This window comes from Toxotes jaculatrix, chromosome 6 (genome assembly GCF_017976425.1).
Source record: "Toxotes jaculatrix isolate fToxJac2 chromosome 6, fToxJac2.pri, whole genome shotgun sequence".
Lineage (NCBI taxonomy): Eukaryota > Metazoa > Chordata > Actinopteri > Toxotidae > Toxotes > Toxotes jaculatrix.
The window spans coordinates 8,043,199-8,063,951 of NC_054399.1; the positions used below are offsets into that span (position 1 = coordinate 8,043,199).

General features: G+C 40.8%; 1 protein-coding gene across 2 annotated transcripts in view; it reads right to left on the bottom strand.

The window, feature by feature from the left end:
* slc44a5b (solute carrier family 44 member 5b) overlaps positions 1-20,753 on the bottom strand; it is a 31,871-nt gene that overhangs the window by 8,151 nt on the left and 2,967 nt on the right. For both annotated transcript variants that reach the window (XM_041040838.1, XM_041040839.1), the window contains exons 2-11: positions 10,847-10,895; positions 6,626-6,699; positions 4,677-4,761; positions 4,313-4,397; positions 4,072-4,185; positions 3,335-3,395; positions 3,120-3,243; positions 1,161-1,244; positions 608-720; positions 288-419 (exon numbers count right to left, since the gene is read on the bottom strand). In XM_041040838.1, coding sequence (XP_040896772.1) covers positions 288-419; positions 608-720; positions 1,161-1,244; positions 3,120-3,243; positions 3,335-3,395; positions 4,072-4,185; positions 4,313-4,397; positions 4,677-4,761; positions 6,626-6,699; positions 10,847-10,895 — 921 coding nt within the window. The remainder of the gene's footprint in view (positions 1-287; positions 420-607; positions 721-1,160; positions 1,245-3,119; positions 3,244-3,334; positions 3,396-4,071; positions 4,186-4,312; positions 4,398-4,676; positions 4,762-6,625; positions 6,700-10,846; positions 10,896-20,753) is intronic.

Sequence of the window (20,753 nt, forward strand, 5' to 3'; positions counted from 1 at the left end):
AGCAGATGCAAAATTTATTTAGTAAATAATAATTATCATTGGGCACACAACAAATATGTTTTACCATGTCTCTTCAACAATTTAAACCCCTTTTATCCAATTTAGTAAAAATAATCATTTAAATTATTGTACTACCATTTGCACCATTGCATACAGAATGCTAAAAACTCATGGTACTGCCAGCCAGACTCAATGGAAGCTACCAACTGACGTGTTATGTTACATGAAGCTAACAAAATAAAAGAGAAACGTGTGAAGTAAAGGTCTGCTAGCAGATGACAACATACTGAAGATGAGCCACGTCTGGCTGAGCTGAAGGTAAATGCTGAAGTCTGTGTGAAAGCCGATATCAGAGATGGTGACATTAGCACCTGGCTTCCCAGTCAGAGTACTGTACTCCCAGTAGCAGTGCCAGATACCTGAGAGACAGGGTGAGAAAGAGAGAATAACAGATCTAAGACAAATGTAAATATGCCACAGTTTTCCATGACAACAGGACTGCTAACAGCAAGATATGTGAGAATGTAAATGTGAAGAAAATGTGAGCAACATCTCCAACATGTGGATATTTTGGCAATGTGGGTAACTATCTATGGTGCATACGCACCGTAGCCGACAGCAGCGATGACACCATAGACAACGAGCCACAGGAGCCCACCAGCAGTGTAGCGCAGCAGAAGGATAAAGAGCAGACTGACTGCCATGGTTATCACCAGACCACTGCAATAACACAAACACACACCAACACATACATACCGGGAAATGGCCAGTATTTAGTGTTAAACTGTGACAAATTAATATACAATTTAGACAATATCATAGATAAGACAGATAAGCTTTCCCACAAAGGAATTCAGGAATACTTCAACACTCTATTTAACAAGTTAAATTACTAACAAGATAAATTACTGTTCAGTTAACAGTAATTTATCTGGTGCTATCTGAATTGCCTCCTGTTGTAAATTCCACCAGTTTGGGGCCTTGAGCAGGTAGGACAGGTGGAAATATTTGCATATAAACGTTTACAGGGTGAAAATTTTCATCAGTTTCATCATTACTCTCACTGATGGGTCAAAGAATTTTCTCTGCCCACAGAGAGCAGGTAATCCATAAAGAGATGAGAAAACATGAAAACCCACAGAAGCCACAGTCATTCTTACATGAGGATCCAGTACCAGGAATTTGCATAATCCTCAAAGATCTTCATGCCAACTTCTTTGGCACTGAGCAGACTGGCGATACCTCTGTGGCAGAGAAACAAGGTGAGGAAAAAGTGAAGAAGAGAAGAGGTGACAAAAAAAAGGGGGAATTACTAAGAACACAGAGAAGGACCGTGGCAGGTTTGTGTTACTGCCGCTCAGAGTTTACGAGGGTTTCTCAAAAACATTTTGACATTTGATTTTTGAATTCTCACTGCAAAACAAAGATGAATACATTTTCAAAATGCTTTTGATATTCTCAGCTCTGAGAGCCACTTATTGGGTTAGGAGGGTCTGAAAAAAATGGTTTTATATCCAGGTTTCAAAAAGAAAGGCATTAGTGTTGCTGAAGCGCTATTAAGCAGAGAGTTCCTATAGTATGGTGGAAAATGGTATGGTAGCATGTTACCAAATGTGATACGGAGGAGCACCTAGTGGAGAAGCACATAGTAATGGATATGTTAGATCAAGAGCCCATTTATTTCTGTTCACAGCAAAGTGTACAAAAGAACTGTTTTAAGTCTCAAAATGACTATGATGATCTAGAAATTTTAACCTTTCCCTGGTGACAAATTCTGCAGAAAGCCAAATATCAGCGTATTTAAAGAACTCTGGTAACAGAAATCAGAATAATATAAACTTGTGAGGAATAAACTGGATGTTAATGTGAGGCCCCATTAGGTGGAACAGCTAAAGTTCAGTTTCTCACCTCAGGTAAAAAGCTTCACTTGCAGCAAAAGAATGCAAACTACAAGACTGGTAACGAAGTCAGGACATGACTACAGTAAGGTTTGACTGCAGACACGTTGCCCTATGACTCAGATAGATCTCTAAAGCACAGACAGAGGAGGGATAGAGGACAAGCTAACATTTCTATGGGCCAAACACAGCACTGGAGGGAGCTCTGAAAACAGCCTTATGATGAAGAGCTCTAATTCAGCTGCCTAAAGGTCACTGAAACCCTGTCCATGTCCTAGAGTTTGGCTCACATCCAGCACTGTTATGCAAACTTGAATTCATATATAGTTTAAGGTAGCAAATGTAATGGCCACCAGGGGGCACTACATTACTCTGTATTATTTGACAAAGGCTGTGACAGCCATTCAGAAAGTGAATATGCTGACTTGATGTTGCCAGGTGGATGTATTCCACAAACAGCTTTATTAATCTGTCTTGATTCCTCCCCACTGTCGCAGGTGGAGGGATGCAGGAACAGATTCTTCATGATGAACAGCACAGGTGGAAGGGTTAGTCTACACAAAGCTGCTGGATACAGCGGAGGCAAAGTTAAAAAGCTGAAATAAATCTTTTTTTGAGACCTTTCCACTCCTTGCTGCATGGCGGTTACTTGGCTACAAAAAGAAAAGCATTAAAGCACATTACATTTCCAAGGTAATTCAGAGCAAAGAAAAGCTGATCACAGCAAACACTGAATCATGTATATTTATAATATCAGCTCACTGGTTTTTTAAATACATGATTTCTCTGCTTATCCAAACTTTGCCATCTCAGCCCATTAACATGTTGACAGCATCGATTTACAAAGCAGCTTGTTATGAGCTTTTTGGTAGCCCTGAAGTTCTACTCTTGAACTTGTAGGTAAGCTACATTTTCATGCAATACACATGCAAATGACTTTGAATGTGGTTGGACACATTCCTGGGCATCAGTGACATGCCCGCTTGTCCTACCCTGTAATATCTGTCCAGAACTCTTTGGGTGTAGAGTTGGCAGCCCTATTGACAGTATAACAGTTTGAAAACACTTTATTTCAAAGGGTCAATTATTATGCATATTATTTGTACCACAGCAAGAATGCCAATTCTCAAATGTAAAGTACTGTGTGACTTTTCTACTTGTCTGTCTTAACTCATTCAAAAACAACAACAGAGATTCACGTTGCTGGGAAGCAGGACTTACTTGGCAGCATCTTTGAGGTCGCTGACACTTCTCTTGTTGTTCTCACCATCTTTGAAGATGGTCTGATTGGCTACAGTTAGAGTTCCATTTCTTGTAATGAAATCAGGGAAGCACCGCTGAAGGACTGAAAGACATTTTTAAAAAGTTTTTGTTCTTCAGTGGCTTGCCGAACATAAGGAGCTATTTTGTGTTACTGTCTTTACAGAGTCACTTACAAGGTCTGCTTGGCACAATCATAGATGGGCAGTCTTCATTCCGTATGACTTCTGCAGCTGACTGAAAGGGAAATGGAGGAGATGATGATTCAAACAACTGAAAACAACAGATTTATCACTAACCATTCACTCAACACAATATATCATAGTTAAAATGGAGGGCCTTTTCCATTCCATTAAGTAATCTTTTCATTCACCAGTACGTTTTACAACAAAAGTAATCGTCCCTATTTTCAGAATAATAACAATCTTACTTCAGAAACATTTAATTTTCAGTGACAAGACTAAGAAGTCAGATGTGACAGAGTTGGACTGAATCCTGTCTGATGCAACACTGTCATACTTGAGATGATGTGGGAAGGGAAATCGATGATTCAAACAGTATGACTGAGCTGTTAGGTGCTCCCACACACCACCTCACTTTCTGATCTTTACACACCATCATGCCAACGTCACCGTCACTGAACTGGAGCCAACCAACAGACCAGGGCTGTGATGAGCATCAGTGGCTGTTAGCTCACGTCCACCTGTCTCTCAAAGGACATTCAAAAGAGCTCCTCAATATAAAGACTGTACAGATAAAGACGATGAAATCTGGGGATGGATTACTTTTAGTTTAAAAGCTATATTAGGATGCACAGGTAGGGTATCTGCCCGTAGGAAGAGACAAACTGGAACCTAGAAGCAAAATGCATGCTAAAAAGACAAAACAGACCACTACACACACTTGCTCTCACCTTACTGCCAATCTCGAAGCCCGGCTTGCAGAATTGCTTGTAATATTCCCAGTTTTTGGTATTCCACGCATCCAGGAGAGTGGCAAATCTGTCAGGGCACTTGGAGACACAGAGCTGGAGGAGGCAACACATCCTCTTAATGAGAAAGCCCATCAATCTTGCATAATCAAGCGTAGAGGAAAAGTTGGGAGAAAAGCATTCTAAAACGAGCTGCTACAAGGGGCTTCATTCAGTCTCTTACCTGGGTTGTAGGGCACTGGAGGTTAATTAAAACTGCAGGATTGGCACATTTCAACATGTTGAAGTAGAATAATATGGCTTTGTTTCTGTGGAGACAAATGATGAAGACAAGGAGAGGCGACACATTCAGAGCAGTGAGAAATCAGTCCATTCCTGTGCAATGTTTTATCAGCAAGCATTTAAGCACACACACACGCACACAATGTGCAGTAAAGCTTGCCATAATTAATCACAAATCATCTCCATGTATTGTGGTCAAAGCCTATTGAGAGTGTAAAGATAACAATGGAAAGCTAAGAGACAAATTGAAGAACATAATTACTCCACTGTACAACAATTCAGGAGGCAGACATTTTTCCACTTACGCATTGGGAGAGTTCTTCTGGCCACAGAACTGACCGTGGCTGTCAGTTGGATAGACGACCTTCCTGGGATCGCCGTGGATCCAGGCTGAAAACACAGCACAAGAGTTTTTTAACATGTGAAGCCATACTATACACGTACTCCAATGTTCTATCTAGTGAAGTACACAAGACCACCGGTCAACTCATTACCCTCCTTTTCAGAGTCTCTGAGGTCCTAAGTGACACATACCATCAGTCTTGTAGTGTGTAAATTGGATGACTTATCTAGTTTTTTATGTAACTCAGAAAATGATCTGCCACTTAAGTCCAAGGATTGCATTATTATTAAAGTATAGCTGGGTCAAAGAGGGTCCTGTTTAAATCAAACGAATTTAAATTTGTTCTATGAGTGCATCAGCCCAAAGCCATGAATGGCTCTGAGTACTAGCCAAGGACAAAAAATAAAAACGACACAATTAACAAGACAATAAGGGAAATTTATTTGGAGGATTGCATGAATGCATATTAATTGAGAAGAAACATCTACACACACAAAAAACAAACAAAAAAATCAATCCAGTTTAATTTGTTCTGTTCTGTTTCTCTAGCTAGGAGTAGCAGTAACCCTGAAATTCAATTTACTAAGCAATTCTTGGGTTTCATTTGTTTGCCCAACCTGAACAACACAGTGCTAAGGCCTTTCACCTTGCCAGTCAATGAAGGATTATGCTCAACATGAGACAGCACAACAAAGGTATTGTATGAATCTTTGACACAAGGATGATGAAACTGAAACATTATGCAGAAAGAACACAGAGTTCTTCAGCTGATTGCAGACATGTCAGTGTCTATTTAAAGTCACATCCATTGTCATGGCTCCTGCTCTTTTTAAATTATTTGAAAACAGTAAGTCCTTCCCTTGCCAAGATTAAGACGTGACTCCAATGACAACAAGCTGGCAAGGGACAGCACTTTGGTGACAGTACTGGAACCTCCTTTTCCCCTAATTTGTGATGTTTGCCATATATGTGTGGGAAAGAGGGAGAAAAGAGATGCACTGTCAGGTGTGCTGGACATTATCAGGATATGTTTTTGTATGAGAAAGGGGTAAAGAAAAGAGTCAGAGAGAAAAAAAGAGAGACAAAAAATAAAAGTAGAAAGACAGGAAAAAAAATTACAAGGGAAAATGAAAAACTAAGAGAAGGGAAGAGAAAGGGAGGAAAGTGTAAAGGACAAGAAACAAAGTAAAAGAGCTGATGGGGAGATTCAGAAGACTGCACGGCCCAAGTCAGCTGCAGACAAAGTAGGCTGTCACAGTTCAACGATCTAACTAAATGGCTTCAAGAAAACTTGAATGAAATGAAAGCCAGAAGGAATCATTGGTCACCCAGTCAAAAACATGACTGGCACAAAACAGATTTGCTAACTAGAAGCTAAAGTGAGCCATACCAGCCGCATGTTGTGGTGAGACTCCTTCTTATCAAAAATAATTGCCTAATTCTCTGGGGGAGCTGCATTTCTCAACTCCCCCACACTTTTAACAATCGGCCATTTTGTTGAATAATCCACAATGAAATTATGTCAAGTCAAACAAAACAAACAAAAAACAACCAAAAAAAAAAAAAAAAAAACCCAGCTTGTATTCTCTTTAAGTGTTAATGCATCCTGTGGAGAGGAGCAGGTCCATTTTGTGCATGGTAAACAAATATGTTGTCAAATTATTGTCAGACAAAAGCTCACACGCAGAGCTCACACTTCCATTTATTCCACGAGCTAGAGATTTTTGAATTGGACAACCTGACAGGATAGGATAAGTGAGCAATTCACACTTCGAGACCACAAGCAGACCAGAACAGAACATATCATCACTGTGCATGTCGTTGTACATGTCCATGTACATGGTTTGTGTGTGCGTGATTGTGTGTCATTATGGAACTTTGTGTTGATCGGCAGCAATGCGTCAAACTCACCCACGGTACCCAGAGCGATGTAGCCGAGGATGACAATGACGAAGATAACACAGCATACCACATCAGTGCAGCTCCTGGGAAAGAAAAATGTGTGAGGACAAACAAGCGATATGTGGGAAACCAAGATTACAAGAGAAAAATAAGGTTATTAAATACTGTTGGTTGTTGAATTCTTTTGTCCAAATCTGAATCACGAACTAATTCATTTAGCAACACATCTGCAGAGGAGAATTGGGAATTTGCCTCACCTGAAGACCTGACAAAAACATATTAAGTGTATATTGTGTGTTTAACCATTCAGTTATCGGTAATCGTGACATAGCTGCTGTATGGCAAGTGAGTCTGAGATCTATATCTGGGTGCAGTGCTTGCTACCAGGAATGACAAGGTGTCGCCTGTATACGTTTTTTTCAGAGAAACTGTAGAAGAATTCTACTGACTTTCTAATGAGACTCTGAATCCCCCCCTGAATTAACCGTCCCACAGGCACAGAGACAGCTTTTTGAACACTGCCTCTCTCCACAGCAGTCTTAGTCTGCTAGTTTGAAGCAACGTCTCAGAGTCTCTCTCTGTCTGAGTCTTTCTTCACTCTTTCCCATAACAAGCTTTCGTCCCCTCCTCTCCACCCTGAGAGAAGCTGTCAGTCCAGCCCCTTCTTAGCCCTCTTTCAAAACTATTCAGACTATGAGTACTGAGCCCTGCCTTGAATAAAGCCAAGTTCAATCCACTGTGCAAAAAGGACAAGTGTATAAGGGACATGTGTACCCTCCTCCTAACACCATATGCTACACAAATTGACTTGACACTCTCATTTCCTTCAGCTTTCAACCCTTCTTCTCTTTCATCCAGAGGAGCAAAGCCAAGGTCAAAAGGAAGCCTGAGCTCAGAGATGTGACAGTGTTAATCATTTCACGATTAACCAGCCGATGCTCACAGAGGATATCAGCTGATCAACCCACAACAAGAGGGACAAAAAGTGCTTAAACAGGCACCAATGCATTTATATCAAGATGCACACACACCGTTATTGAACATAATTTAATTAACAAACATAACTATTTCAACTGCATGCTCAGTGTAGCCTCTTAGATTTAGTGTCAGCTGTTTAACTTAAGCTTGCACTGCAAATTGTAATGGACTGTTTACAAGTTCAGCTGCAATTAAGAGTTAATTTTTATGGTCCTGCATTAATTACTGCAGTAAGGTTTCTAATCTATTGTAAGGCTACCAGAGGCTGCTCTGGCAGATTGATTTCCTGAACTTTGCAATATAGAAAATTGGGAGTCTTTCTTGTCCCAGCAGGACTGCAAATACTCCTCATTTATCATTTCAGAATAAGATGATTCCACTATCACCACTCTTATCTGAATTACACGAAGACTGCATCTACCTGGGCAGCATGTTTGTAGCTGATAATAACTGACCCACAGACCATCTGCTCTGCGTCTTCAGGCAAACATTCCAACGTCAGCCAACACCTCTGACAGACAACATTTGATGACAAAAGACTAAAATAGCAGTTGGTTGCCATATGAAAAAACAGCTTTGGAATTTGTGACACATTTCAAGGTGTAAACCATTCTTCTAAGCGCACAGACATTTTTTATTTTTTTGGAGATAATAGAGAAACAAATGCAGCTAAAGTGGCCACAGCTCTGCCTGGTGAGGACAGACACAGCTTTACACTCACGGTGGATATGAGGAACATAAAGACAACCTGCCACACCACCAGCAAAGATGTTGCTGATATTGTGCATTTTATTAACAAAGGGAGACAAGGGAGTACATTTCATTTCATTCAAAAAGAGCAATGGGAAGAGCTATCTGCGTTACCATGGTGATGGCTGCATTCCTTGTCTTCAAATCCCTCTCTAGCCTAGATAGTAGATAAGTTAGCTATCACTCGGCCTCACATCCTAGGTGATTAGAGGGGAAGAGCTGAGGGGTGGGAGTATAAAGCAGACCTTGCCTCTCCTCCGCTGTAATGTGACTGTTACTGGAGATCTGCCTTATTTCCCAACTCCCTCATATAGACATGACTGCATTATTAAAACAAAGTGCAAACACAACCCCACAGTGCTAATACAAAGTCACATTTGAAGCATTCAAAGGTGAGTGTCAAAGGGAAGCTGACAAAGTGAGGAGAGTGAAAACAATTCTGTTTCGCCGTCTTATCTCAGGAAAGCAGGCCACATGGACTGCAAGTCAACCAGCAAATCTATTCGGACTCCCACATGGCCTCGCTCCCAAAACTCAGAACTCAGGTATCACTTGCACATACATACACAGGGACCAAAGTATTGCCCTGTACTGTGCTGGCAGACAGTGATGCTTTGAAAAAAAAAAAAAAAAAAAAGCAGCGGAAGCTCTGTCAGTGCAATGAGAAACTTTTGTGTCAGTGTTATATTTGCAAGGCTGATACTCTGCAGGAGCCAAGGTGACACAGATGGCAGCAGTGCCACAGAATAGCGTGGGTGCCATTGTGGTGTGAATCTGCCAGACTGTCCCTGCTTTGTAACAGACATTAACAGGAAGGGGTATTTGGAGGGCCAGATTTGCACACAAAAGGGATATTTCTCACGGTCACCAGAGTCAAGAGGGAAATTAGCTCAAGTGAGCAGCTTTCCTGACAAACACAAGCCTCTTTTAGGTAAGCTGTCACACATGCTGTGAAGGCAGAGAGCACAGTAAAATTTGTTTGTGAGTGTGCATTTATGATGAACTGCACCCTGACAGAGCTCTATAAAAGACATTATCACACTGCAATGCCACAGTGTAGTTGTGTATAATCTTGGCACTGATTGTATCTGTGAACTGTATTGTTCATAGCTGAAGCAAGTTTGAATTAACACTACGCTGTGACCACTTCTGTCTGGCCTTGAGAGGACTGCTCAATGACAGATACTGTTACTTCATCTAGGCATTGAGCTTGGATGAAAACAAGACGACCACAGGGTCGGTTCTCTCCCAGTTCTCATTAAGAAAAAGCCTCTGAGCCACAGAAACATCAAAGTATCTGCGGTGCCTTCACCCAGCTGTAGCAGTGAAATGGACTGGAGAGGGTGGGATAAAGAGACACAGGAGGACTGAAACATGCCTTCACAGCAGCCTGCCAAACTGGCACTGAACATAAAAGAGATAAGAGCCTACATTACCTCGGAAAATGACTAAATCATCAGAAAAAAAAGCCTGCGGTGACACCCTCAAGGGGTTTTGCTTTATTGCAACATTCTGCTCTTCATTGTGTTAAATCATGGTAGTCATAAAGTGTAGACTTCAAAAACACCATACATTCATTTTTTGGAGGGAAACTCTCTAATCTAAAGTTTATGGTTCTGTTAATGCAGAGGATCACATCTGTTAAGCAGTTTTTTCATATTTACAATAAAGTTTTCAAATCTTTTTAGGTATGTGCCCCCAATTTTAAGTCCCAAAATTATCATCAATAATTTCATGCAAATTTGAATATGACATCCTTTTGTATTATATTTTTTGATATTATACAGTATATAAGTGAATGTATGGTCCTAACAACTATATGAAAAATATGTAAATAGTTGATAAGGTTAAAAAAGCACTTTATATCATATCATAAACACCCTGCTTTTTAAAGAGTATTTTGAAACAAACATTTCATATTAAATCAACTTGCTGTGACAGGCGTGCAGAGAAGGCATGCAGTTCATCAGGAGAGGTGCTACTATGCTGGTGGCTGACAAATAAAAGACAATCCGCTATCTCCCAGCAATAGTCCGTGTGATGTGTAGACTACATCTGTTTCTGGGTGTATCTAGCTGGTTAATAATGTGTGTCACTGGGCTAAGTCCAGCCACCAGCTTGACTTATGGCCATTGATCTGTGTGGTGGAGTGAAGAGAGCTGCCAGCGCTCGGCCTCGATCTCTATTAACACAACATGACAAATGATCAATCTATCAGCGCCCTGACAGGGGTGTGTGCCAAAAAGATTATACAACGGGGAGAATCAATGCACATGTAAGGATCAGATGTTGGAAAATAATGACTAGTAGTTAAAGGGTCAGTTCACACAAATGACAAAAAAAACATCTTTTCTTACAAAGTACTATCAGTGTTTGAAGTGACTAGGATTTCTGCTTCCAGTTTCATACAGTGACAATTTCACTGTCAGTGTGCGATGAAAAAAATGTCTTTATAAACATATTTGTAATGCAAAAGGTGGTGATGTTGAGTATTTGCAGTACCTGTTATGAACAGGCCCTCTGAAGTTTGGGTCAAACTTGCGAGGCTCACCTATAAGACAAGCAGGGAATTGACAGTGTTAGTTGACATGAGCATGGAACAGTCAAAAGAAATTAAAAATTCACTGACAGTACATAGCAACATAACAGCAAACTGCACTGACTGACATCTGGTTCACCAACAGAGAAAGACAAAACATTGTTTTTATAATGTTTTTGCTTTCTTGGAGAGTGTAATTTAAAGGAAAAGGAAAAAAGGAAACACAGAGATATTAGATTTGCAGACAATAACATATCTAAACACTTATGACCAACATTTCATTACAATGACACCATAAACAAGTGTCACAAGTTAACCTGCTGTGCCATTCAACTGGCCAGGACAAACTAACTAGGTCATTTCACAGTGCAGGTCTCTTTGCAGGACTGAGAGGAAGAGGGATGATCACACTAAGCTAGAGCAGTAAAAGCCAAAACACTGTAGCTAACACGGCAACATAATAAATCATTTTAACATCTCTTAAGCCAAACAGCTTAACTGGGTCACAGTGAGGATTCCCCATTTGACCCAGCAGAGTAAATACTGAACCACAGTTGCAAGCACCATCAGTCACCCAAGGGGCTAACTCTGACTGCATGCACTTGTAGGTGTGTCAGCGCACATGCATTCATCATCGACTGCTTCTCTGGTGCCCAAGTAGTCTCTACCCCAGTTGAAACTAAGTATGACGTGTTCCTGAGGACCTATTAATCATCACACATGGAGCGTAATATCTCCAAGCAGCTGGAGCAGACTTAGGGGCAGCATGAGTAGGCCTATCTCCCATCTGCCCATTTACCAAACTGATCCTGGAGAGAGACGTACAAGCCAGCCTTGGTTCTAAAAGTGTGAGGAATGATTGCATTGTACTACGCACATGCAAATCTGGTGGGCCTGTTCTGAACGTACTATAAAATCTCATAAGTTACATAGTCTTGCTTTGAATGCAGAACATTTAAAGCCAGATTATGTAAGCTATGCTGAGCAGTGGCAACAGCGGACTCTGCAGGCACAATTGGTAATTACAGGACGCTGCCACATTAAATTCAGGAGGGATCCGAGACCGAGTTGTTAAGGATAATGGAAGCAGCATACCCCTGGAAGCTAACAGGTTGTGTACAGAAACACAAAATCTTCATCTCAGTACAAACCAGTGGCCACACTGTCCACTCATGGCAAGCCAATTTTATGTATATAGAGCCAAATCATAACAGAAGTTTTCTCTGGGCACTATTTAAATAGGGCAAGAGGAAAGATAGCATAGCATAAAGCAATGCCAGGTCGGCATTCGCCTTATCTGACTGCCCAAAAACATCACTTCTGCCACGCTGCCCATACTGAGAATACTAAGCTAACGTCTGTTAATAGTTAGTTGAAGACCCACTGTGGGTGGTGTGTGATGTAGCGCCACAAAGAGTTCTACACTTCTTGAGGGAGATTGTACCTGCTCAACCCAAGTTACACAGAGCAAGAAGAGGCATTCAGAGGAGTGGAGTGGATATGACAGTGGCACCATTCTCCCTATTACAAGTCAGTGTATCATAAAAATGATTTTTAAACTGTTGTTTTAAGGTAAAATTAAATGGTTGCATAATGTTGCTTTAACAAGCACAAAATCCCTTTAATTTCTAGCAGCGAATCCAATGAAAAGACCTGAGCCAGGAAATTTGTCCTAATAACAGGTACTGCGTGTGCCTGATTTAGCTTATGCCTCTATCCCGCAGAGTTCCACAGTCGTCCAAAAACAATTAAAAACACATTAAAAAGCCGCACTGTTGAACTGGGCATTATAATCTTTGAGTACAACAACCATGGCCAGTGTGGTCTATTTTGGAACAACTCCACATTTTTGGAGAACAGCTTTGTTGTGGAGATGTCACTGGGCATGCCCAGCAACACATTTCTTTGTATACACTGCTGAGAGTAATAAACTACCCTTTAAGTCCTTTATTTATTCTGTCAACCAGAAGCATTTCTGTTGTGTGACATTTTGATGACCCATTTTATGTTTACATATATATCATAACTTGCAGATCTTACATTTATACTGCCTAGACACAGCAGCTCCGATATCAGAAACCCTGTAGCACAACAAATCCATACAAAACTCCCCTCTCAGCCTAGAAACGTAACTGATTCAGCACAGTAAAGCTGACAGTTGCTTCTCACACACTGTCAGCTATGCATCCCTAAGTGAGTGAGTTACCACGTCTGGCAATTGTCTGGCCGTGGTGAAATTCCTAAGTGCTGTGGCAAAAAAAGGTTGCTGGAGTCAATATTTCTGCATGAAGATTAAAAAGCCAGGATGCTAATCTAATTTCCACTTGTGGAAATGCATATGTACAGTATGTATTCATGGAGGAAGAACTCAGTTATAAATTATGAGCACTTCAACACGGTCCAGCTTACTTTACCTATTCAATAAAATTGTTACCTGTAAAATCAGTTTCATTATTTTATTCTTCACCTCCATGTGGCTTGACAATTTCCACCTCCATCTCCAGTGTGCTCTGAACCTTGGGCATGCCAACATTTCCCCTGCTGTTGTTCCTCTACTGCAGCAGTAATGGTCTGAAGCATAGAGATGCCAAATCTCTGGGACAACAGCAAAATAATGTCTGGGAAAACAGCTGACCCATGAGGTGCCCTTAAGCTGCACAGTCAGCAGCAAAAAACTGCCAGGACCAGAAATGTACTTGTGTTTAAATGAGACATGAGGACATTCCTTAAATGTAGTGTCAGTAATGACAGTATGACCACTTCAGATTCTTTGACACTGAAGCAGTGGGAGCTTCTAACCTTTCTTTTAAGGTGTTTGATATGAGAACCTGCATGTCCTTTTTTCTTTCGTCCTTGCTGACTTCACAGCCATCTGTTTGGTTGTCGCTGAAAGTCACTCACTTGAGTTGTGTTTCAGGTCTAAAAATGGGAGATGTTCTGGATTAAATGTGTAAATTCCTCAGCCAAGGACACAGTGTCAGCAGACCAGGTGCTCACTGCAGCATTTGCACGGCACTGGCATTGATTTTAAGAGGATACTACTCTGCATTATACCTAAGTAGTCTACAATGTTTGAGAACAGAGCTCACACACAAATGAACAAATTAAATATCATACACAATATATTTAACAATACAGCTTGAGATAGTTATAACTGATAAACTGTATTCTTCTCTATAGCTTCACACACAGAAGCACTATGAACCAAGCTGCTAACCGACCACTAAAAAGCTTAACTGAGTGAAGTGCCAAGAACCAGGGTCAGGCATCCTAAATTGCATTTAGTTTTAACGTGAATTGAAGACAGCCCCACTCAGATGATAATTTGGGCCTTTTAAAGTCAGTAACTATGCACCATGCACTGACAGAGTTGAACGATTCCTCTGTGTTCTGGCTTAAGTCGCCTCTGATTGCTTTTATATCCCAATGGTTGTTGCTACAGCTTCATGGCCAGCAGGCTACATCACATTAACTCACATCAGAGCTAATTAGAAGTACAGCTGCTGGGGGTGAGCAAGATACATAGCTAGTTACTAGACTGGGGTCCAATGCAAGTGGAATATACACGGACTTTAAACAAATTCTTTCATTGATCTTCCTTGGTTGAGTGAATATTCATAACACACGCAGGTCTCCACGGTGTGGGAGCAATTGTGGTAAAAACAGGTTATCCATATGGCGAGTGCAAGCTGAATCACACTGAGATCAAGGAGAGCCAGTGGTGAGAGGACAGATTGTGGTGCAGTGAGTGTCAGGGAGTGGAGCTTTTCTCAGAGTCATGTCAGTGGCTTCTTGATCAGCCTAATGTTTGAATTTGTGAAGCCTGCCCAGTATGTCCAGCAAAAGGACCAACAGGCAACATGGCCCCCCGCCAGCTGACAAAAAATGAGGCCAGTCATTATGCTGGTCAAAACCCAGACTATAAGACAGTCAATACAATATGACAGGGGGAACAAAAGTACATCATGTGATTGTGAAAAGATACTCTACTATTACTTAAACAGTTTACAACATAGTGTATTGCTTACTTAAAATATTCTGGCTGACCACAAACCTCTTCAGTCTAAACCAATGACATCAAGGTGACAGAGTATATGCTTATTAAGCAAAGCTAAATTTAACTTTAGCTGCTCTTCCTACTCACTACATCAGTCCAACTGCCTCTACCAGGCTGTAGTACTTTCCTCTGACCCATAAAACAGATTTCAGGGAAGGGTTAAAAGAGAGTGGTGAAAATCATCAGTGATGCCGGGCCACCAGCAGACTCTGCATTAGATGACGGCTGTTTAGACTGCACTGCAGTCTGCCAGTGCAGGAGATGAGGCTGGTGGACTGGATGTGTGCTGCTGGCTGTAGTCAGGCTGAATGAGGGTCTGTAGTCAACAACATTTGGAAAAAGCCTGGCAGGCATGCTACATGGGGACAGCTAGAGTCACTGTTAACTCCACTAACCGCTAGTCTCCTCTATTGACATAGTGTTGGATAATGCCACCGTGTCCCTGCTGTGACTGAAAGATTTACGCATAACACAACAATCATGGTGGTAATCAAAGGCTCTGAGGCAGTGAGGCTGGACAGGGTGAGGAATTACACATCAGGATCAGACAAAGGCTTTGGCAGTAATCTCCACTCCACAATCCCATTTGTATTTGCAGCTAGTCTGCCATAGCAACAAGATCTATGGATCAATTAACAGCGGTGAGGACCTAACATCATAAACATAAGTCTCTGACACACATTAAAATTGTGTGTTATAATTCCTACTACTAATAGATGTTTCATAAAAGTGCTCAAAAAAGATGTAAAGGCACTATAACAATGCCTGAATTTAAAGTCCATACACATTCTGAAGCATGTGCTGAGACTGACTACTGAGAATCATCTTCAGAGTTCCTGTGCTGGAAAAAAGCCAGCTGTAACAACCCGACCTGCCTGGAGTGATAACACTTCAGCGGAAAGTCATAGAAGCAGTTCATTGCCTTGTATTACACAATTTGGGAGGAGACCAAATTGTGCACTTCTCTCCTGTGGGTCACTCTATTGCAAAGTTGGACTGCTCAGGGATTATGATTATGAACATACTTTCTGAGTGACAGATAAAACACACACACACACACACACACATATATATATATATATCCAAGTCAAGGTAAAGAAATGAAAGTACACAAATACACAAAGAGCATGACTGTCAAATATGATGGGTTGGAATGTTCACCATACAGTACACTGCACCCTCCAGAATAAAACTTTTTCTTCTTGACTTTCTCCACCCTGTTCCTACAGCCCCCCCTTCCCCACATTTCTCAGCTTGTCTCCGTACATCCAGTACACAGACACATCAACGCGGGCAGACACAGGCACCAGTGTCCCCAGGCTCCACTGTCCAACACAGGCCTCTTTCATACCATGGTCAGGCAAACAGCTCGAACACTGCAGGTGCTCTACATGGGCTGGGTCAGAGGGGCCATTTGGAAAGGACGTTTTTTTTTTTTTGTTTTTACTCTGCTGATTCATAAACATTTCCAAGACCTGGGGAGAGTGAAGTGCTGTTAGACTGAAATTCTGTCAAAGGCTATGCTGTGCTTAGAAGAGTCTAAGATCCAGCTACAAATAAACAAAAAAAAAACCCCAACAAAACAGAAATGTTAAAAATTCAGAATAATGATGTTGCTCAGCAGGGTAGGCACAGTCTGTAAGTCTGAATGCTGTGTACAGTATATTCATTCATATTTGATGAAAGCACTGGCTTCTGCCAATCCATAGAGGGAAGCAACATCAGTAACATAGCTTTGGGGCTTTGAGTTTTCCTCTAGTCTGTATTTAAAAAGTAGCAGTGTTCAGGTTTCTCCTGCAACATTAGTGTTGGGCACATGGCACACTGGTAACAAAGCTGCTTGTGTGGATCCCTGCCATAAAGATAAAGGGGCCAGTAAAGCTGCGGTAGGATAAGAGGCTGGAAGGAGGTCATGGGGAATTGGGGATTCACTGTCAAGGTTTCACAGCTGAATCAGAAAAACACACATACACAGACCAGGAGGACTTAAGAGAGTCATGGCGAGCAGAGATTTACTGGCAAGGTTTCACTTTAGTCAGGCAGTACTCTCACATCCCACTAACCCAGTGCTTCTCAATTATTTTCTGTTACGCCCCCCCTAGGAAGAAGAAAACATTTCACGCCCCACAGTAAAGCCAAGCGCTACATACGCTTCGTCATATTTCCTCGTCTTAGCTTTCAGGTGACTTTCGGCAATGCCAGGGTCACACACGCCCCCCCTGACATCACCCCACTATTTGAGAAGGACTGTACTAACCCTAGCACCTCACACACAAAAAAAATGCACACATTCACACAGAGATGAATTAGGAACAACATCATGATCAGGCAAATCTCCCACACTCCCAGGAAGAGAAAAAAAGGAGATTTGGAGTCCATTGGCTAAAGAATCAAAGCAGTTAAAAAGCTCCAGATGGCTCACTTTTTTCATAACATTAAAAATGTGGACAGTTAATGCACGCAAACACACTAAATGTAGTACCATCATTCTCCTTTTTTCTGCCTTTCTTCTATTGCCCTTCTGAATCTAGAATCATCTTTTCTGCCTAGCTCTTATTTTCCCTCTCTGGAGAACAGTACAATGTATAAAGTGCTTGTCTCCTTATTGAAACAAGACAACAACATCAAGATCTCTGGTTTAGGTTTACTTAGCAGAGTCCCTTGGGATCCTCTCAACTATTAGCAGATGGTCGAGGACTGTGTACTTGGCATATCTGGCTTGATAGCCTACTGGGTTAACTCCTTTCAGTGCATGAAGAGTATTTACTGTGCATATTTTCAGAGGGAAGCAAAGACACAGTGCTAGTTGACATCCCTTCAAATGCAGAGAGTAGTGGGATCCCGGATGGGATTCAACCCCCAAGAGGGGAGTTAGCATATGAGAGTGTCAGATGCTAACAGCTAGACTGCTGCTCTGAGTAGAGCAGTAGCAGTATTGTGGCTGGGGCTTTGTGACCTTGGTTACTTCTTTGGGAGCGTCCAGGCATGTCAGTGGCAGCCCCCTGTTCCTGTGAAACGAGACTTCTACTGTGGATCAGTGACAGGCTCAATCGGCTTTGGCCTGGATTTATAAAGACTTAAAAATAAGTAGAAAGGCCACATCTTGATATCCAAATATGCTATACACACACCAAGGTGAAGAAACACACTTATACACATTTACACATCTATGCACCTTTACCAGTGCAACCACAATATCCTTTATTCTCATTTTCAGTATTTAAGACTTCTTTTTCTTGAAACTAGAAGATTCCACTTCCACAGTTAATTTCATGTTCCCCATACAGCTTCTTCTTAGTCAGGTTTTGTTTAGAGATTAGAAATTAGTGTTGGTACCTTGAAAACCAAAAGAGAACAAGGCAGAGCACTCCATTAATATCGTAAATACTTATGGTGTTCGGATGCACTGGAAACACATTACTATAAATAATCTCACCCTGTAGGCAGACTTATTTGCAAGTCTTAGGAAAATAAAGTTTTGGGCTTCGAAATGGACTAAACGACTAATTAAGATGAGGATGTTTTCCAACACAGAAATCCTCGTCTTGCTTTACACATCAAATTTAACGTTAGGCAGGATGCAAGAGGGTCCAGATTCCTAATGGTACCGCAGGAAAGATGAAACTTTGCTATTAAACATTTCATGATGAGCACATATTCTCTACCACAACTCTCTGTTTTTAATCAACTGCATATTTTCTGTACTGGTTGCATTTTGCACTGACAAAAAACTAGTGAATAGTTATAGGTCATGTGGATCTAACACCTCACACAAACAAAATGTATGAGCAATGTATATATGCATAAATCACAGTGCATCACAGACCTCTTATCTTGATTCTCTCATTGCTAGAATTAGCAAGAAATGCACATTGTTCTTATGATTTAATGACTCGTGTGTAATTTGTCTGCCACTGGTTAAACAAATCTGTTTTCCTAAATCAAGTGATATTCTCTTTTAAGTAGTAGTATAAATTCTTTATAAACCCTTCTATTTGGTCAAAAGTAATATCACTTTACTGCCTGTATTCTCCAAAAAGGGAATCTTCTAAACCTCTTCTCAACAGTTTGCACACATTCAACTCAGATCAGTGTAAAAGCCACCAAATCTCTAAAATATCTAAGCAAACTGGCAAGGTGCAATTCAAGGTTGTCAACTGTGCAACAAAGCATGTTTACAACATCAGAACATCATGTCTCTTTTGTTCTTAGGATAATTACTCATTTGTTTCAATAAAGATATCTGCATCATTTAGCACATCAGACCTATCAAAAGCCCTTTCAAGTCTCACTATGCACCCAAGACTCAAAACCTACATGTCTGGCATGAATGTACAGTAGCTGCAACTCTCATTCATTTTCCAGTGTATCTTTAGATTGCGTTTCATAAATCACTGTCAACAGCACTTGGTCTTTCAGTCATAAACAAACACTGACTATATTTGTACTGCAAATTGGAAATTTAAAGGCTCCTTGCTGTCGCCTAGAAAGTCTCTTCCCAGCTAAATGTCCTATTTTCACCAGCTCAAACAAATAACCATCCCGAGCTTGACTCTGTGCAGAAGTGAATCTCTGAAATTATTTACAGACTCATCCTATCATTAGTGTGAATAATGTACTTCAAACTTCCAGGCGCTGACACAGCTATCTCTTGAGAAAAGACACATGAAATTAGAAGCAAAAGAACATAACCTTATTAAAAATAATGAGCAGAAAGGCCATACAGACTAATAAAACGTGTAGCACTACAGAGTGAGCATTGGTCTTCATTTAAAACGAGTATCTGCAGAGGACAGTGACACTTAAAAAGCCCATATAGCACTTAGTCTTGGCTCCCAAAATGGGCCACTTGAGCCACAACCCTTTCTGACTGCTATTTCACAGGAAGAGGCTGTGAATGTTTGATTCTAAACCACAGCTTTCAGCTTTCTGTCAAGACTCTGCATTGATTCAGTATTAAAAAAAAAAAATGCAGCGTTTAGGGAAGCTGCCCATGCGAGAAATTTGTTAATTAACAGTGTGCCCGACTCAACACTTTCTGTGGTGAATGGAACTCATATCTAAATTGTTACTTACAAACCTGTCACAGAATGATTATGAGCTATTTTTTTGCTTTTCTGACTGACTGAGCATTTCAGCAGTACAGTGTAAGCCCACTGAACTGCTACTTAGTCAGAAATGTTATATAATATACCAGCCTCAAGTGTACACTTGAATCTGGGATATAGAGCAAGTGGATGTGAATGATGGGATAGAAGCTATTTTGACTACCTGCTAACATGGGTCACTAATAGTTTTTCATGTGATTTTTTAAAAAACTTTTTTGCATATGCCTAATATGTTCATTAAAAGAGACGAATTTTACATAAGAGCTAGGTAATTCGTGTTACCAACTTTCAGTGGAATTACATTGAGACAATTCCTCCTCATCCTGCTTTGTCTACCTCTGATACAGTTAGTGGTTTCCCACATTTTTCAGAGATGTATGGTGATAACTTTTACAGGAGTAGGAGGGTTTTCTGTTGAGAATAAAAAAAAAAGTGAGAACACTAGCACTTCTTCCACAAAACAGGCCTTGTGGCTACTGTTGATTTAAAAAAAGTGTCTTGGTGGTAAGGTGTCTTGTGGTAAGTTTAGAAAGAAACCATTTTTATATTACGAGTTACTGATATTATGCAACTAGCTGGCCTGGAAATGACAGATTGGACAGCATCTTTTGGGCTAAATCACTGAAGAAAGTTAGACAGGCAGAAATTCAAATTACATTATCAGAAGCTACAAAGGTCATTTTCTTTACAGTGCACACCACATTT